This window comes from Gouania willdenowi, chromosome 3 (genome assembly GCF_900634775.1).
Source record: "Gouania willdenowi chromosome 3, fGouWil2.1, whole genome shotgun sequence".
In the NCBI taxonomy this organism is placed as follows: Eukaryota; Metazoa; Chordata; class Actinopteri; order Blenniiformes; family Gobiesocidae; genus Gouania; species Gouania willdenowi.
In genome coordinates, this window is record NC_041046.1 from 23,165,130 (window position 1) to 23,182,842 (window position 17,713).

Here is a 17,713-nt window from a genome sequence, read left to right on the forward strand (position 1 = left end):
AAGTAATAACACATATTATTAAGTAATAGATAATGAGGAATTAAGTGATTCATAAATAAATAATGTGTAAATTATATGTAAAAAGTAAGCAATTAGGAAAAAGTAATGAGTAAGTAAGTAGTAAGAAGTAATAAACAATATGTAAAAAGTAATTGATGAGCAATAAGTATAAAGCAAGTAATTAGTAATAAGTAATTAAATATGTAAGCGAGTAAAGTAGTAAGTAATTAAGTAATGAGGATTTTGTAAAACGTATAATGTATGATAAAAACAGTCCAGTATTACATATATCCTCAAAATGAAACCCTTAATAGTAGTAAGTGATGGACTAATATCAGTGCATGCTTAGTGATTTTATATTCCTCTCCTGTAACGTTATCCTCTGTCGTGTATCCCTAACCTTAGTTTACTTTTTAATGAAGCAGAAAAAAGAAATGTTTACCTCTGCCTTTTTTCAACGTTTTTAATTCTCTCTTTGATTTCCTTCATGGCTGAGCACTTGAACAAACCTGAAATAGAAAGTTTGAACAAATGAGATGCAAAGGTGCTTGTGTTAAAGTGCAACTTAAATATATAAAACATACTATACCTTGATGTCTTGCTCTACCCTTAGATTTACGTCTTCACACTTCCATGCAGTAATCCACCATGTGATATTTCTTTAAAAAAATTCAGAAGAAAAAGCTAGAGGAAGGTCCAATATTCCAAAGTGGAGTAAAAATTCCTGATTATGGCAAATTTGTGTATTTTAAATCACTTCCATTTTCGAAAGTTCCATGTAGACATTGGCTGGAAACCAATTCTGCCTCTTTGTCAATCTGCCAGGCACTTTGTCCTTTAGTCATCTACTTTCTGACTTAACTTTCTATAGGACTGTTACAAAGATACACCAGTCAGGGGTATGTGTGTGTGTGCGTGTGTCTTTTTATGAAAGCTGTGTGTCACTGGGATTGACGTCTATTGACAGAACAGCCAGTTCACAGGAATACTTGGTCGCCCCTCAGTGATTAGGGCTGTGAGAGAGGAGAGAGCTCAATAAAACGCTGGTATTACCTGGAAACTGCTACTTATCTATACAGGTTTATGAGCACTAATAAAAGGTACAAGGGTCATATATACCCTGACATATACATACAACACGTCCACCGTCACCCACACACACACACACACACACACACACACACACACACACACACACACACACACACACACACACACACACACACACACACACACACACACACACACACACACACACACACACACACACACACACACACACACACACACACACACACACGCACGCACGCACAGCCTAAAGACGCACAGCGTTAGCATCTGTCACAGTGACCTTAGTTAAATTAAATTATTTATAAAATGTGACTGCGTGGGTTTATGTTTAGCTCCATACCTAAAAAGATGAAGAAAAAAAAGGTCTGGAAATTAAACCAAGATCCAGCCACAGGTCTTGTTTGTTTTGTTTGTTTATTAGCATCCCCATTAGCGATATTCTACCTGGGGTCCACAAACTACACAATGAAAATACAATGTATGCAATGAAAATAATAATCCTGTTCACATTACACCAACAAAACAGACATTTCAACAACTACGACTCAAACAAAATCAATAACAACAGACATAAATGCTCTGAAGTATTAGTGTTTGTCACCAAATTTTCTTAATAAATCATAGAAAGTGTCTATTTGTATGGTTGCCATACGGACAACCCTCGGTGCTATTGGTATGGTCACCGAAGTACACGTAAGTAGCGTCTTAGGGTTAGGGTTAGGTTATACACCAATATCGCAACAATTTTTAGGGTTACGATTAGGTTTAGGGTAAGGTTTAGTCTTCGTCACGTGACCTAAACCGCCCAACAACTGACCTATATCACATGACCTAAACTAGCCAAGTAGGGGCGCTGCGTATGAATAGAATGTCGGTATATTGATACGGTAACCGTACGGATAGCCACTGTCAAAATGATCTCTGTTTAGGGATTTTTTAAAATTATAAAGGTTATGTTTAATGTCACTTGGTAATGGATTCCATTCATGCTTAGCTATGTTACTGAATGCGGTGCTAAATTAGCTCTAATGAAGTCAAAAATTAGAATTAAGTTCTAAGGTATTGTGGAATAACTATTGTCAGTAAATTTGAGATTTTGTGTAATTTCACATAGCTTTAGTTTGTCAAATATTTAGATCACATATTCAATGCAGGGAAATCCTCTGTAGTCTGGGGTTTGTGAACTAAAATGATGAAGGTGCTAGGGAGCGCTAAGCCAAAGAAGGCCTGTTTTATCTCTCCTGTTTGGGACTTTGTAGTTGTAAATCTCATGTTTCTTTTTAATAACCTATTGGCACCTCAGATCCCAGAACCAAATATAACATAAATCTACTTTTATAGGCTCATGCTTCAATTGTTGCACACTTGGTTAGTTTTGTCCTCAGTCTGTGCAGTTTGTTTCACCTTGTTTTTGTTTTTTTTTGTTTTGCCCTAAATGTAATCCAAATCTGATGCATATTTTGTCTGACAAATTAAAAGAAGTAACCATAATCATTCAAACAAAAGCAAATGCTTCGATCTGCTAATTGTTGTAAAGTTGTTGTCGGCTGTCACCACTGGGTGTCAGTCAAGAGCTAACACTGGAACGCGTTCTTAGACAGACTGCACGACAAGATTGATGATGTCATCTGGTCTCCTGTGTGAAGTGCATCTCTGAAGCCTCGTGGTTGCATTGCATGCTAATGTATATGGCTGCGTGTGTATTGTTTATGAGCTTGAGCAATTTAGGCTTAAAAGTGTGTGTGTCTCCCTTTAACTGATTAAGATTCTTTGCTGGCACATTATAAGATGCCATATGGTCAACAACATGGCAGAGGCATCATGCTCTCCTTTAGAGCAGCATTGCACTAAAAACACTGAGAATACACTTAAAAGCTGATAGACTTGATAGAGCCACATCTGTATGGAGTGCGGAATGTAAAAACTCGGTCACCGTTTCATAGCCGACATATTTTGAATATTTAGCTCACTTTCCTCACATTTAGATAATTTCTCATTTCAGACTAACTCATGTATAAAACAGCTTGTTCTCTATCATTGTTAAAACTGTGTAAACACTGAAAAATAATCTAAATCTAAATGTTAAATCTAAATGTAAAAGTTAAAGCTGTTTCATAGCAGACATATTTTGAACATTTAGCTCCCTTTCCTCACATTTAGCATTTTTTTTCTTTCATTTCAGACAAATTCAGGTATAAAACAGCTTGTTCTATATCATTGTTAAACATGTGTAAACATTAAAAAAATAATCTAAATGTTAAATCTAAATGTAAACGTTAAAGCTGTTTCATTGCCGACATTTAGCTCACTTTCCTCACATTTAGCAAATTTTTCTTTCATTTGAGACAAATTCATGTAAAACAGCATGTTTTATGTCATTGTGAAAAACGTGTACACATTAAAAAATTATTCAAATCAAAATGTTAAATCTAATTGTAAAAGTTAAAGCTGTTTCATATCAGACAAATTTATGTAAAACAGCATGTTCTATATCATTGTTAGAAACATGTAACCATTGAAAAATAATGTAAATGTTAAATCTTAACGTAAAAGTGAATGCTGTTTCATAGCAGACATACTTTGCTCACTTTCCTCACATTTAGATAATTTTTTATTTGAGACAAATTCATGTAAAACAGAATGTTCGATATCATTGTTAAAAATGTGAAAACACAAAAAAATTATGTAAATGTAAAAGCTCACTATAAATGTTGAATGTAATTCTAAATTGTAAATCTAAATGTTAAATAGAAATATGAATGTTAAATGATATAGAAAATGTTGTTGTACATTGATTTCTGTTTCAAATGAAAGAAAAAAAAAATGTGTAATGTAATGTAATGCTAAATGTGAGGAAAGTGAGCTAAATGTTCAAAATATGTTGGCTGTGAAAAAGAGTTTTTACATTCAGCACCACATACATCTCAAGCTGTAGTTTTTTTTTAGTTTTTTTAAAGTAAAAATGAGACCAACAGTGTATCTCAGATGCTCACTTTACAGTAATGATGTCACAGAGGGCATGGTGTAGCGGCTTTACAGCTGATGCCTTGCAGACCTACAGAACTGCCACAACACAGGTACCCATTTCTAACTATTTTTATCACACTGATGCCTTCAGAGGCTTCAGACTAATTTTAAAACCATGTGCTGTGAGAGTAACTCCCTGCTGCATCAGACACACAGACGAGAAAGCAGGAGAGAGAGCACATCACAAAGGGGCAGGTGTTGAGAATGAAGCAGGTTGCCTCATTAACATATATTGATGGGATGGGATGTGTTTTATTCTATAGTTAAAACTATTGGAGGCAAATTAGATGAACACATGCAAGAATTTAAGGACGTTGTAAGAGAGACAAACACTCCAATCCTGCCGTTCTTTAAAGCTCTTCCACAGTCTGTAGTGGACAGGACTTGTAAGTTGTGGCTGAAGAAAGAAAAAGCAATGAACCAACAACAAATTAAAGCGTGGACAACTACGGAAAGCCGTCTGAGCATAAATGTGATATCAGTTATTTCAACCATAGGTTGGTTTATTAGTGCACAAGTATATTTTACTAGTGAAGTAACACTGGAACTATTACTACTGGTGAGGTGAAAAGCATCCCTGGTAGCACCAGTAAGTAAGTAAGCATAATATGCTAATAAGGGGGCGGGGCAAGCTAATTCATGCTAGCCATTGGCTTTCAAAAGTATTACAACCAATTAGGGTCCTGGATTTGGTTATAATCACTCCTTCATTTGGATGAGGTCTACTTCTACTACTAGTGAGATATTTTTAGTGTACTAGTACTACTAGTAAATCTTTTAGTTTTTAACCTAAAGTCTACTAATAGTACTAGTTGATATGTGATTACAGAATCTCTCCTGGTCCTGGTCACACTGCCCTAAGCAGGCCAGATACCATCGTACACTGAAAACATTTGCCAAGGTCTCTTCTCGGAGACTCTGTCATTGTTATGCTTAGCGCGATCAGCATCATACAAAACCCTGAGAGCACAGAATAACTACATGGAAACCTCTGAATCCCAGACCGGTCTGCCTCAAAAACCCTTTGACCAAATAAACCCTGTGTCCACATCTGACCAGTAAACCCAACAACTTGACTCTGTCTCATTCTATTCAAAACTGCCACAACACTGGTCACAGAATCGTCTAGTCGACGGTTTTCCTTGACCAGTGTCGTCTACTCGCCCACTAGTGCACCAAATACCTTTAATAGTAAAACAAATGTTTTATTGCTGGTACTACTAGTACACTTAAAATATCACTAGTAGACAAAAACTATATGAAAATATATTTATGTTTTTTGTCGACAAATGAAACAAAACTATAATTTTGTTAGATGGGATGAAATCAGAACTCAAGTGCATGTGGCCTCATGCTTTAAACACATCAAATCTGTTAATGTGTCGTTATTACAAACATTAATACCATCCCATATCAGGTTGATCAATGGTAATTGAGTCTTTAGAAAACAAATGAACTCTTATGCGATATAGTTTAGTTGTCATTTAGTTGACTAAAACTAGACTATAACTGAAATAGTCCTGAAGAGTACATTTTGACTAAAACTAAGTTGCATTTTAGTCAAAAGACTATGACTAAAACTAAATAAAAATTTGCTGTCAACATTAACACTTGTCAGGGCAAAATTGCGGTTGTCCTCGTTTGGAAACTCTGGGTGAATATTGAAGTCCAGCCAAAGCATGATAATTTTATAAAAAAGGATTTATTATAAACTAAATGAAAAGGAGAACAAAAAAGGGTGTCTTATCCTGTGCAGGATGGAGGCATGCAAGCTAATGGAAGAAAACCAAAGAGCTGTATATTAAAGCAGTGGTAGAAAATCTCTCCGCCCCCCGGAAAAGACGAGAATGATGAAGACGTGGATGTAATGTGAGGAAGGCTGGTGCCACTGACTGATAATGTGTGTGCGTCAGTTGGTGTGTGTGTGTGATGTGAATGTGAGTCCACTGTCTTTGGCCTTGATGGTCAGATGCTGCTGGTTTCCTATCTGTATGTGGAGGTGAAAGAATGTGAGTTTTTGGTATGAGGCCTTAAGCAGAGACTGTTTGTTGCTGGCACTGTGAATACGGCACAATCTATCTGTACTGCGGGTAATCTAATCTAACATGACTCAGCAATTTATGCTTAACCAGCTTTCCGGAGCAGATGAGCTGAGAATTTTGAAAGAGGTTCTAATATTTTTGTATGTTATTTAAATAAGTACTGCTCTTCATCCTGTAATAGTTCTCATGTTCCTTATATAATACCACAAGAAGCTGCTTTAAGCTCCCAAACTTAGCTGATACTATACTTCTATCTGTACACAATGAGTGGGAATACTGCAGTAAATATACCATAGTTATATAGGAGTTTTTAATAGTTTATTGGGGTACCAGATACAATTGTACACTACTGCATATATAATCACATCTATGCTATTTTTGTTAATTAGTGCTTACATAAAACATCTATATATGCTTTTTAGTACAATATATACCCACACATCTGCATGTGTATCTGTGTGTTATGGGCATCATGCATTATTATAGCCAAACAGCACTTATTAATCAAAAAGGTACGGTAGTGTGCAATGTAATATACTCCTGTACAATAATCTTACAATGTGCAATATAATGATGACCTGAGCCTCCAGGCAGCTAGCACCATACACTTTAGCACTTTGCACTTTAGCATTACGGCACTTTACTTAGCACTCCAGCATTTTACAATCAACGTTGTACAATTGTCATTATTCCCAAATTTTGAGATCTATCTTTTATCTCTGCACTGTATGTCACATAGATTGTATGTTACCTGTCTTTTTAATGTGCTCTGTGTGTTTTATTCCATTACTGATGTTTGTTTTATGTTAACCTGCTAATGTGACAGGGGATGGAAATTTGCCCTCTGGCTACAATCCCATGTATTTACATGAAAATGTTTTTTCAAAATACATATTGTCCCATTTAATAATAATAATAATAAACCTCAAATCTCAAATGGCAGGCTTGTTCAATAAAAAGTTACACCTCTTTTAAGCCCCGAGGAGCCAAATACTTTTGTCAGCAGTCAATAGACTGAACCAAAGCGCAGGTGATTTTTAAAGGCTTGCAGTACACTTAGAAGTATGAGTATGGACTTTAGTGAGAGGTCTGTGGAGCTTTGTTTGATGTTTTTAGTGGATATTTCCCAACAATCATGTGGTACTTGTCAGGGCAAATTTGCGGTTGCGCTCATTTGGAGACATGATTTGCGCTCTGGTTGAACGATGAAGTCCAGTCAAAGCATGATGATTTTATAAAAAAGGATTTATTATAAACTAAATGAAAAAGAGTACAAAAAAGCTTCCATTCTGTAGGGAGGGCAAGCAGCCAGCAACTAACTGGGAAAGTTCCACAGCTTAAAGTTTATACAGATAGAGAAAAGTCCCACCCTGATGAGAGGAAAAGGAGGGGGTCAGATGCTCCCAACAGTGGAGACGTTGGAGCAATGATATCTGTCTTGATAGTGTGTGTGCGTCAGTTGGTGTGTGTGTGGTGTGAATGTGAGTGAGTATGTGTGTGTGGATCTGCATGTGAGTCCACATTTGATGATATGATGATTAATATAATAATGATTAATATAATAATTGCCATGACATACTTCTCTCAAAACAAAACAAAAAAAGAAACAACTTCTTCTTGTAATTTCCTTTTAAAGCCAGTCCCACATTATTGCTTTGAAACTCATGGTAGATTTGTGCATTTAAGTGAAATGTTTGCCTTTCAACCATTTAGGTGGCAATTTTCCAAAAGAAAGAAAAAATGCTGTTGCCACTGAGCTGGATGGATGTGAACAGAAGGATGCCTCCTATATGCAGTAAGGAAAAACAAATACCTGTTTTAGCACTTCACTTGGTAAGAGGTACATTTCAGCCCATTGGCAGTAAATCACTGGTGAAAGCTCCCCCAGTCCAAGATAAGCTCAAACACTTTCACCATTTCCATGACAAAAATAACCCGAAACTATCAACCAACTGGGATGCTAAAGCTGAAAGAGCTTTTTTTTCTTCTTTTTTTATTTTATTTTTTTTAAAATCAAAATGGTCCCAATATATCAAGTTATTTTTGTAGCTTTTTAAATAACATACAATAAAGTCCTCATTTAGCATGTGTCTTTGAAATTGATACTGTCAGCATTTCAGGAAATTTAGTGTTGAAGATAGATGAAACATGTTAAAGATAGATAAAAAGAAGGCATTTAGTAAAAAAGTACGCTGGCCGTAAAAGCTCACAACACAACACGAAAGCAGTCTGGTAAAAATTCACAAAGAAGGAATTGGGCACTGACAACAACGTTAACGTCACTCTTCTTCGTGGATTTTTTTTAATGTACCTCCGTTATTGTCTTCTTCATAAATTCTTACTGGACTGCTTTTGTGTTGTGGTGTGGAGTTTGTATTTGTGTGCGCTTTCTTTTTGTGTTGCGTTGTGGCGTTCGTCACTCTGTGTTGTGAGCTTTCAGGGTGTGTTGTGTTGTGGGGTTCTTCATTTTGTGTTGTGTTGTGAGCTTTTACAGCCACCGTAAAATTTACAAATAAAAGTGTATCACTCTGATCTGTGAGTAAACCTAACAAGTACCAAACAAGAATGTACTCAGGTACTAAAACACAAGAGCAACAGAAGCAAAGTACCATTATGCATAAATAGTATAGTGATCTAACCCTGTGTGCCACTAAAGGATCTATATATAAATTTTTAAAATCTTGCTAATGATGAGTGATAGTGAGTTTTTGATTTTTCAAACTGGTCCAGAATCAGTATACATCACCTCCAAAAATTTACAGAATCTTCCATGGCATAAGGTATATATTTGGTTCAGATTACGTCAAAATCTGTGAGGTACTTTTGATGTAATCCTGCTAACAGACAAACAAACATATAAATGAACCTGCGCTCATTTAGCGCAGACTTTTGAAAATGGCCGATCGGATCCGTACATCTCCATGGAGGCGATGGTAGAATCTCAACAGTGATGATGTCAGAATTCCAAAATGTGGATGGGAAAATGAATGGGATATACTGTATGTATATCTACATATTTTCTTTTGGTAGCCAGAACATTACTAAAATTGAATCACCTGTTCCTTGTTCCATTATCAACATTTACTGAAAATTTCATCAAAATCCGTTCTTTACTTTTCAAGTTATTGTGTACAGCATTGACATTAGCAAAGCATAGTTCAATCTCAATACAAAGGTAAACTCAGTCCGTGACACCGTACTGAGTTTGTTACCGTACTGAGTATGTAAGACAATCTCAGTACGGAGGTAAACTCAGTCCGTGACACCGTACTGAGTTTGTAAGCGTACTGAATATGTAAGACAATCTCAGTACGGAGGTAAAATCAGTCTGTGATGCCGTACTGAGTTTGTAACTGTATTGGGTTTGTTAAACAATCTCAGTACGAAGGTAAAACAATTAATTTACAATTTCTAATTGGAACTCTGATGACATCCCTGTTGATGACATCATCGGTGTTCTAAAACAATGTAACAGGAGTTCCACAGTGTGGATGGGGAAACAAATGGTATATATATATATATATATATATATATATATATATTCTTTTGGTAGCCAGAACATTACCAAAATGTAATCACCTGTTATTTGTCCTATTATCAACATTTCCTGAAAATTTCATCAAACTCCGTTCATAACTTTTCAAGTTATCATGTACACAAACAGACAAACAAACAAACAAACATACTTCCGAAAACGGTTTTCGTTTTCAAAAGTAATAAACGCTGGTGAAAATATTTACTCCTTTGCTAAATAAATAAAGATATGGGACAATAATTACTCTGGGGTTCGGGCTTAAGGTGCTGACCTATTGACCACATTTATCCCCTAAATGAAGAACTTCACAAGAACTTGGGTGGGTTAGATGTTGATTAGTTGATTAGATGCATGGCTCTACTGCAAGCCAGGTTCAATCCTGACTGCTGATTACCATTTAATTCATTCATGCATTCTTAATTTGCACTTCAGCGGATTGTATTATTTAAAAATGGAGGGTTCAGATACCACGCTTTACCAGTGGACAGACGGTGAGATCCAGGCACTCCAGTGTGACGACTAACCTGTACTTAAAGGGCCAATGGGCTTTGGTCATTGTGCAGCTTTTATTGCTTGATAATATTTTTTTTTATATGAGGAATGAGTCATCCTCCCTCTTATTTCCTATTTCTGTCACAAGAAAACAATATGGTATCTGTTTTACTTTTGGCATTCTTTAAACGTTAAATGGACACTTTCACTCTTTACTCCTCTGGAGTCACTATTCCCTGTTCTAAAATAGTGGCTGAGTTTCCCCTTTTTCTCCATTAAAGATTATAGATATTGATGTGACTCAGCATTGAAATAATTTGGAACTAACTGATAACTTTTTACAGCATCTGTGCAGACGCAGAATACAGAGTACTGCAGAGGATAAAGATACTAAACAGAAACCATGCCATCATCAAAGCGTGTTTAAAATGCACTCTGAAAATGTGTCCGAACACTGCCTGCCCCATAAAAAATATCAGGAAATTCTCCTTTTAGAGATGAAATACTTTTGATCTGGTATGGCTTCGCTTGACTTTAATGGTGGTTCTTAGTCCTGAGATGCAAAAATCCTCAGAATCAACAAGAGGAAGTGGTCAACAAACAGAGCCAATGCATTTGGTACAATCTTCATAATTGAGTCGCAATCATAAGGATTGTGACATTTTTCATCACAGGAAGCTACTTTCTCTGCAATTTTTTTAAATGGGTTGCAGACAGATGAATCGTGTTACAAACAACAAGATTACAGTAAATGAGGGGAATTTTTCCATAGGCGGTGATCGGCCCAACCTGGTCCAAAAGAGGAGACGGCTTATAGATGCTCTCCGTTAGTGTTGAAAATACCATTTTCAACATAGAATGTGTATAATTGTGCTGCATAGTAAATGCTTTGAACAAAGGATGTATGTGTTGTGAACACATGACAATGGAAGTTGTTGATCAAGTGAGAGACAAGGCCATGTCTTGTCAGTGATGACATCTGAGAGGAATTATTGAACACAATAACTCACAAAAGTACATTGAAATGAAAAGAAGTGAAAAACTAGATTTCTTTCTTACCTACTTGACCCCTGGAGAGGTCAAGTAGGTAGAAACAAGGAAATATGGTTAGAACGAGTAAGAATTACTTTTTTCATGAACCACATCTACCAAAGAGGTAATATTTTCAGCGGTGTATATATACTTATTTATTTGTTTGTTAGCAGGATTACATCAAAAGTACTTAAAAGGTTTTGACAAAATTGTATTGTAGACCCTAGGCTATGGGAGATTCCATTACATTTTCGAGGGAACCCAGATCAATACACTGATTCTATATCAGTTTGAAAAATCGTGAAATTTCTTTGTCATCATTGGCAAAACCTCAAGAAGTCTTTAAAATATGAATGATCATGAACAGTCTTGATTTTTTAAGATTTCATCTCAGGACCCAAAACCAACAAAGGAAGAAATTAGTTAAGACCTTAATCCATGAAAGATTACATTTTTTAGGGATATCTGGATCAATATATGCATTTGTGATCAGTTTGAAAATCCCCATATCTCATTATTGGCAAAATTTCAAAAAAACATATTAAGGTTCATCATTGGCTGATATTTATGAGATTTGACTCAATTTGTTGGGTTGGTTTCTCAATTACACCAAATTACCCAGTTTCATCTTGATCAGATCTAGAGTGTGCATTTCATTGTGTGTTGTCAAAAAAACCCAAATTGGCTGTGGCCATACATTTAGACCTCCTGTATCATTATTGATAGGTAGTGTTGTGTTCAAGACCGCACTATCCGAGACCAAGACTTGCCCGAGACCAGAATGCACCGGGACCAAGACAAGACCAAGTCTTTCAGGAGCCGAGACCGAGTCAAGACCAAGACCGAGACAAGCCGAGACCAAGACCAAGACCATAAACATTTTTTTTTCAATTTAAAAAAATCTATAAATAAATAAAATTATGGCAAGGTTCAACAGTTAAAAAACATCTCTCTTTAATTTTAGTTTATTTTAAATACATTTGACGGACAAAAAAGGTGCCTGGAAAAAATGTACTAAAATATTAAAACTATTACTGCTACTGATAAATTCACAATTATTCTACATATTTGAAAACAAGATTTTTATGTCAGCTGAATGTACAGCAAGTGTTTAAAAGCATTTCTGCCAAGAAATAATGATTCTTTATTCTGATTCTTTCAGTTGTGCAGGTCAACAGGTCACAGAGTTCACAAGATCATTTTTTAGTTTGAAAAAGCCTTTACACAGGTTATTTTTATTAATTCACTTAGTTGATATAGTTTAATTTGGTTGCTGTAATATAACTAGGATATTCAATTAACAAAGGTTTCCAACTGTAACTGTAAAAGTGAAACTGTCTGAAATAAAACTACAAACAAGTTGTCAGCAGTGTAAAAAACATAGAGCTACAGGTAGATGTGAAACTAAATAAAACAAAGTCAAACCCTGGAAAAGTCATGTAACAAATTAATCAATAGTTCTTGTTGAGAATTATTATTATTCTGGATACAGTGGAAACAGAAACTATAAAAATAATTATATTGTGAACCTGTTTATATTGTGGGGAACATATTATATACATACATGTAATTGGAGTCTAAAGACACAAAAAAACACCACTTTAAAAAGAAAATAGACTAATATTAGACCTCTTTACAGTTATTTGACTCATTCTGGGCTAGTGCAACTCTGCGGCGATGACGCGCTGGTGACGACATAAACCAAGATGGCGGCGGCCCGGACTACAGCCGACATTATGTAATAAAGCCTTAAAAGACATGGATATAATGAAAAGAGTGGATGGACAGATGCATAAACATGCAGACTTTCACACGGACACACAAGGACTTATTAAACACACACAGACTTATTAAACACACACGGACCTCAGTGGACACGGTAAACGGAACAGGCTTCACGGCTCGGCTGGCACTAGGACCCAGAAGCAGAGTAAGTGCGTCCCCTATCCAGCATTCACAGGCTGTAATATCATCAGTTTATCATTTTACCAGTTATTAGAGCTACTGTCTTTACCAGGGAGATAATATTTATTACTGGTGATTGTTTTCTGGAGTTTTACTGGGATTTTTACCGGTGATTAGTTCATATCTCCTTCTGCTCCGCGGTCCAAACTGACACCGTAGCCACACACGTATGAGTGTCACACACGTCACTCAGTCACATTAAGGAAGGTTGTGGTCATTATACAGGGTGGATTAAATAATGAATAAAGGATTGTTTTATCCCGTTCTTCTCCGTGTTATTATCACATTATAAAACAGTTTAAAAATAGCAGGAATTAGTGCTGGTCTCGAACAGTCTTGACGCAAAATCCCGAGTCCAAGACAAGACCGAGTCAAAATGCTTCAGAGTCCGAGACAAGACCAAGACCTTTAAAATTTGGTCTCAAGACCAAGACCGGTCTTGACCACCACAACACTATTGATAGGGTTAGAAATGTCCTAAAAGCCTTTAAAATGTGAATGATCATGGTACCATGATCAGGATCACTGATCCACAAAACAAGCAAAAAGGAGATTTGGTACTTGGCGGAGTCCTTTTCCTTCAAAATTATTTATATTATTCCAATCCCCTAAAAAACTGTTACCTGAATAATTTTTGATCATACTTAATCATAGAAGTGCAAGAACGTAGAAAAAACATATATGTCCAAAAGTTGTACTTCCAGTTGTTCCTCCTGCTGAACAAAGCCAAAAAAAACAACAATTACAGTACATTTCCTCTCTCTGTAGCACACCAAACAACATTTTCCACTATCTGTGATATGATTTCATAGTCGAGAGAAAGGGTGGATTCATTCTCTTTGAGAACACATCATCTGCTAATCAACACGATAGGCCTTCAACCAGTGCAATAAACAAACCTTGCACAAATATCAATTACACTCACATTTATTATTCTACCATTCAAACTTCAATTTTTAGCAGAGAAGGCCTCTTGCTGTTTATTTTGGATAATCGGAGGTGGATTTTATCACCTCTCATAAATTATTGTTTTACAAAATGAGCTCCTCAGCTATATAAATAATTATTGAGGAAATGCTGGTGTGACTTACTTCCTCAAACATCATTACCTGACGTGACGGAGCAGCGCACGCACACACACACAAACACGTCACACACATTCTCTTTCTCCCCTCCGTATTTCTCCTCACATCATGCATTTAACTAATCTCCTTCCCCAACTGTTGCTAGAGTCAGCCAGGGGTGCACACTTGACTGTTATAGGCTTCACCTGCTGCACAAACATTCACACATTCTCACACACACACACACACACACACGGAAACTCTTACCTGTGACATGACGTCTCTGAGCAGCTGACGGACAAAACGGGGCGGAGTTAACTAAGGGATTATGTAAGGCAGTAGCGCAGGGTGGGAGATCATGTGATCAGGGGTTATTTTGTCTTAATTGTTTTTGCATTTATATGGGGATTAATTTAGGATGTGATTTGAAAAATGTATTTGTTTATTAGAAAATCAGTTATCATTTGAAAAGGATGTGAATATTGTTTTTGTTTGTATTCCTTAATAATTGTTTTTTGGTTTAATTTAAACCACACCCATGGGAGGGGCTAACCTGTTAAAAGCAGTGTAGGAAGCTGCATAGAGGGCAGTCTTTCTCTGGAGGTGCATGTGGGAGCAATGTACCTGAACATTTCTGAAAGCCTCTCAGCTGGAAGTAGAGCTGGGACCAGGTTGTGTTTTTTTTTTCCCTCGATGTAAATATTTGTGTTCCACTGTAAATATTGAGCACCGGCACCATTTTTGGAAAAATAAATGAAAGTCGACTTGCCATATGGATGGTCGTGGTTCTTCTTTTTGAACGAAAATCGAACCCCACCACACCTGAACAGATGAAATTAATTTGTACGACTGACATCTTCATTGTGGTCTCTTTTTTTTTTTTACTTAACACAGAATTGTCATTTAGTTGATTGGATATGTGCTGTTTTTCAGAGTTTAAACATGTACTTCTGTCATGTAATCCTAGTAAGCAAGTCACCCTTATGTTGAGGAAACTCTCAAGGTGGTGACCTGTACTGCAGTAGATTTAATGTCCATTTCATCATCATTGACTCCCGACGCAGGCCTAGGACATTACTCAGACTTGCTAGTAAATTATCAATGAGTTGAAAGATTTCTGAGTCACCTTCAGCAATAGAGAGACTGAAACTGAGTCAAATATTTGTGCACAATCGTGTTTGACAGTGTCTTTGATACAGTGTTAGTTGCATCAAGGCCAACCTTCGAGGCAAAATATGCATCACAGCTTAACATTTAAAAACAGACAAAAAGTTGACTGATGTTTGACACATAAATCAATATTAAAAATCATCATCAAGACAAAACTCACCCTGTGGTCTGATTCTCATATTGGATGAAAATAATTTTTACTTGTCTTTTCAGTAAAAATGCAAATAAGAATTTCCCATTTCACACATGTTGAACTGTGTCTTTTCAAACTGCAGGTGTGCAGAGGCCATGCAATGTTTGTACTGCCAGTGAACTCTACGGATCACGCCATGACTGGACTCTGAGTGTGACCCCAGTCTGTTTCTGACTACTCTCACAGACATTTGCAATTCTATGAAGTCCCAAAGTGACATCCAGTTGGTGCTTGTCTCACAGCAGAATAACATTAAAAATATGGTTGATGTCCCACAGAGAGGGGGCTGCATGTGCTCATGGGAAGTGTTTATCTAAGCGTCTGTGTTTTGTGCTACAACAGCTGTAATGAAGAGAAACCACAGATGGCGTCAGCTGCTTTGTTCTTTTTTGTTTGTCTTTTCTGTTCACTTGTCTTTGGGTTTGATGGGAAGTTTTGTTTCTGTCTTTGAATGATTTGAAGTGGTGTAATATTTGTGAAGGCTTTGGATGAAAGGAACCATTAGTTCATATAGATCAAGAGCTTACTACAAGTAATCTGCCATTCAAACAGGATAATCAACAAGCTCTTAGGATACCTACACTAACATTTTTCACTGTTCTCTTTGAGGTATTACTGAGGTTTAGAAATCTTTGAATTCTGCTCTCATGCCCCCTCCGTGTGCATCTGGGTGGCCCTTGGGGCTGGGGGCCTGCGTCTTTCTCTGTTGCTCTTTCCTCTTGCTCTCTGTCCGCCTTCGCTCTGCGCTTGCTATCCCATTGGGTTGGGCATTTGGGGGCTCCTGTCAGCCCGGGATGATGGTGGGGGGCTGTGGCCTTTGCCTGGGGTGGCGGGCGGTGCTGCGCCGGGTGGCTTGGGGGTGGGCCCGTCGATGGGCCTGGGGTGGTGGGGTTCATGGCCCTGCGGCCTGTGGCTCCTGGCCTGGCGGATCTGCGTCGGAGGTGGTTGGTCTGCTGGCTGGGGGCGTCCTGTGGGCGCCGTGTCGGGGTGGGGGTGTCCCGGGGGTGGGTCTTTGGGTTGGGCATCTCGGGGCGCGCTCTCCTGCCATCTGCCCGGGGACTGGCCGCGCTGCCTTGGGCGGGGTGGGGCTGGTGGCTTGGGGCCCACTGTCCTCTGGGCTGTGCTGGCGTCGGGGGGTGTCTCGTGTCGGCACGTGGGTGATAGGGGGTGGCCTCCTTGCGGGGGGGCTCTGCCGAGGCCGCCTCCCTGTGGAGGGTGTTGTATTGTGGTGCCGTGTGGGCCTGTGCTGGCCCTGGTGCAGGCGCTGGCCTCTCTACTGCTCGGCCGCTTCGGGCCAGCGGGCGGCGGAGGTTGCCCCCTGGACCGCTGGGGGATGTGGCTGGCACTTGACTGTGCCTGGGGGGTGAAGGATCCCGCTGTGCTTCGCGTGGCCGGCATGGTTCAGGGGGTGCCGCGGGGTGGGTCTCCGGCTGTGCTGCTCGATGCGTCCCTGGGGCGCATGGTGCCGCGTGCCTGTCTGCGCCATCTACCCATTTCGGTGGCCCGCCATGTAGACGGGCCGGGCTTATACCAGACAGGCCTCCTACATGGACACTTCGCTTCACTCACTCCCAGCTGGTCTGGCTCACCCACTCGGTGCACTACACACATATACCCAACCCTTGTTGCTGGGGCCTCTTCCCTTTACGTTTGGCTTGGTGCTTGTCTCATCTCCTGGTTGCCTTGGGAGCGCGCCCCGTGGCGGGTCCGGGGCTGCCTGCCGCACCGATGTGGGGGGTGGGCACACTGGGGGGTGCTGGCATCTGTGCCGGGGTTGGGGCGGGGTTGCCTGGCGCTCCAGGATAATGCTGTTTGCTGGGGGGCGGCTCTAGCTGTTCCAGTGGTTGAGGTTGGTATCGGCCGCTTGGTGGGTCTGTCCTGCTATCTGCGGACTGGTGGGAGGGTCCGGGGCGCCTTTGGCTGGGGGCTGCTGTTCCGCACCGGATATGTGCCATTGGGGTGCCTCCTCCTCGCATGGGATGCTGGCGGGGGGCCTTTGGTTTGGGGGTTGGGGTCGGTGGCGGGATGCGCTGAGTGCTCGGTTCCTTGGGGCTTTCTCAGATGTGTATGTGGGTGGCGGTTGCTGCACCTCGGCCTGGGATCTGGGGAGCTGCTCGGCCGT

The 17,713-nt window shown here is 39.1% G+C and overlaps 2 protein-coding genes across 3 annotated transcripts in view; both read right to left on the reverse strand.

Moving 5' to 3' along the window:
• chs1 (chitin synthase 1) overlaps window positions 1–14,534 on the reverse strand; it is a 52,674-nt gene extending 38,140 nt beyond the window's left edge. The window contains exons 1-3 of one of the 2 annotated variants that reach the window (XM_028443050.1): window positions 14,496–14,534; window positions 590–659; window positions 443–509 (exon numbers count right to left, since the gene is read on the reverse strand). In XM_028443050.1, coding sequence (XP_028298851.1) covers window positions 443–489 — 47 coding nt within the window. In that variant the 5' untranslated portion in view covers window positions 490–509; window positions 590–659; window positions 14,496–14,534. Of the gene's footprint in view, window positions 1–442; window positions 510–589; window positions 660–13,808; window positions 13,884–14,495 lie in introns of those variants that run through there. The other variant, XM_028443051.1, reaches the window with a different exon arrangement.
• Window positions 14,535–16,341: 1,807 nt separating this feature from the next.
• Window positions 16,342–16,989, reverse strand: LOC114480063 (proline-rich protein HaeIII subfamily 1-like). The gene has a single exon (XM_028473860.1). It carries the CDS (start codon window positions 16,987–16,989, stop codon window positions 16,342–16,344), a length of 648 nt encoding a protein of 215 aa, XP_028329661.1.
• Window positions 16,990–17,713: the final 724 nt, after the last annotated feature.

Excerpts from the sequence above, each read along its gene's own strand:
- LOC114480063 (XM_028473860.1), bottom strand. The coding sequence starts at position 16,989 with ATGCCGGCCACGCGAAGCACAGCGGGATCCTTCACCCCCCAGGCACAG.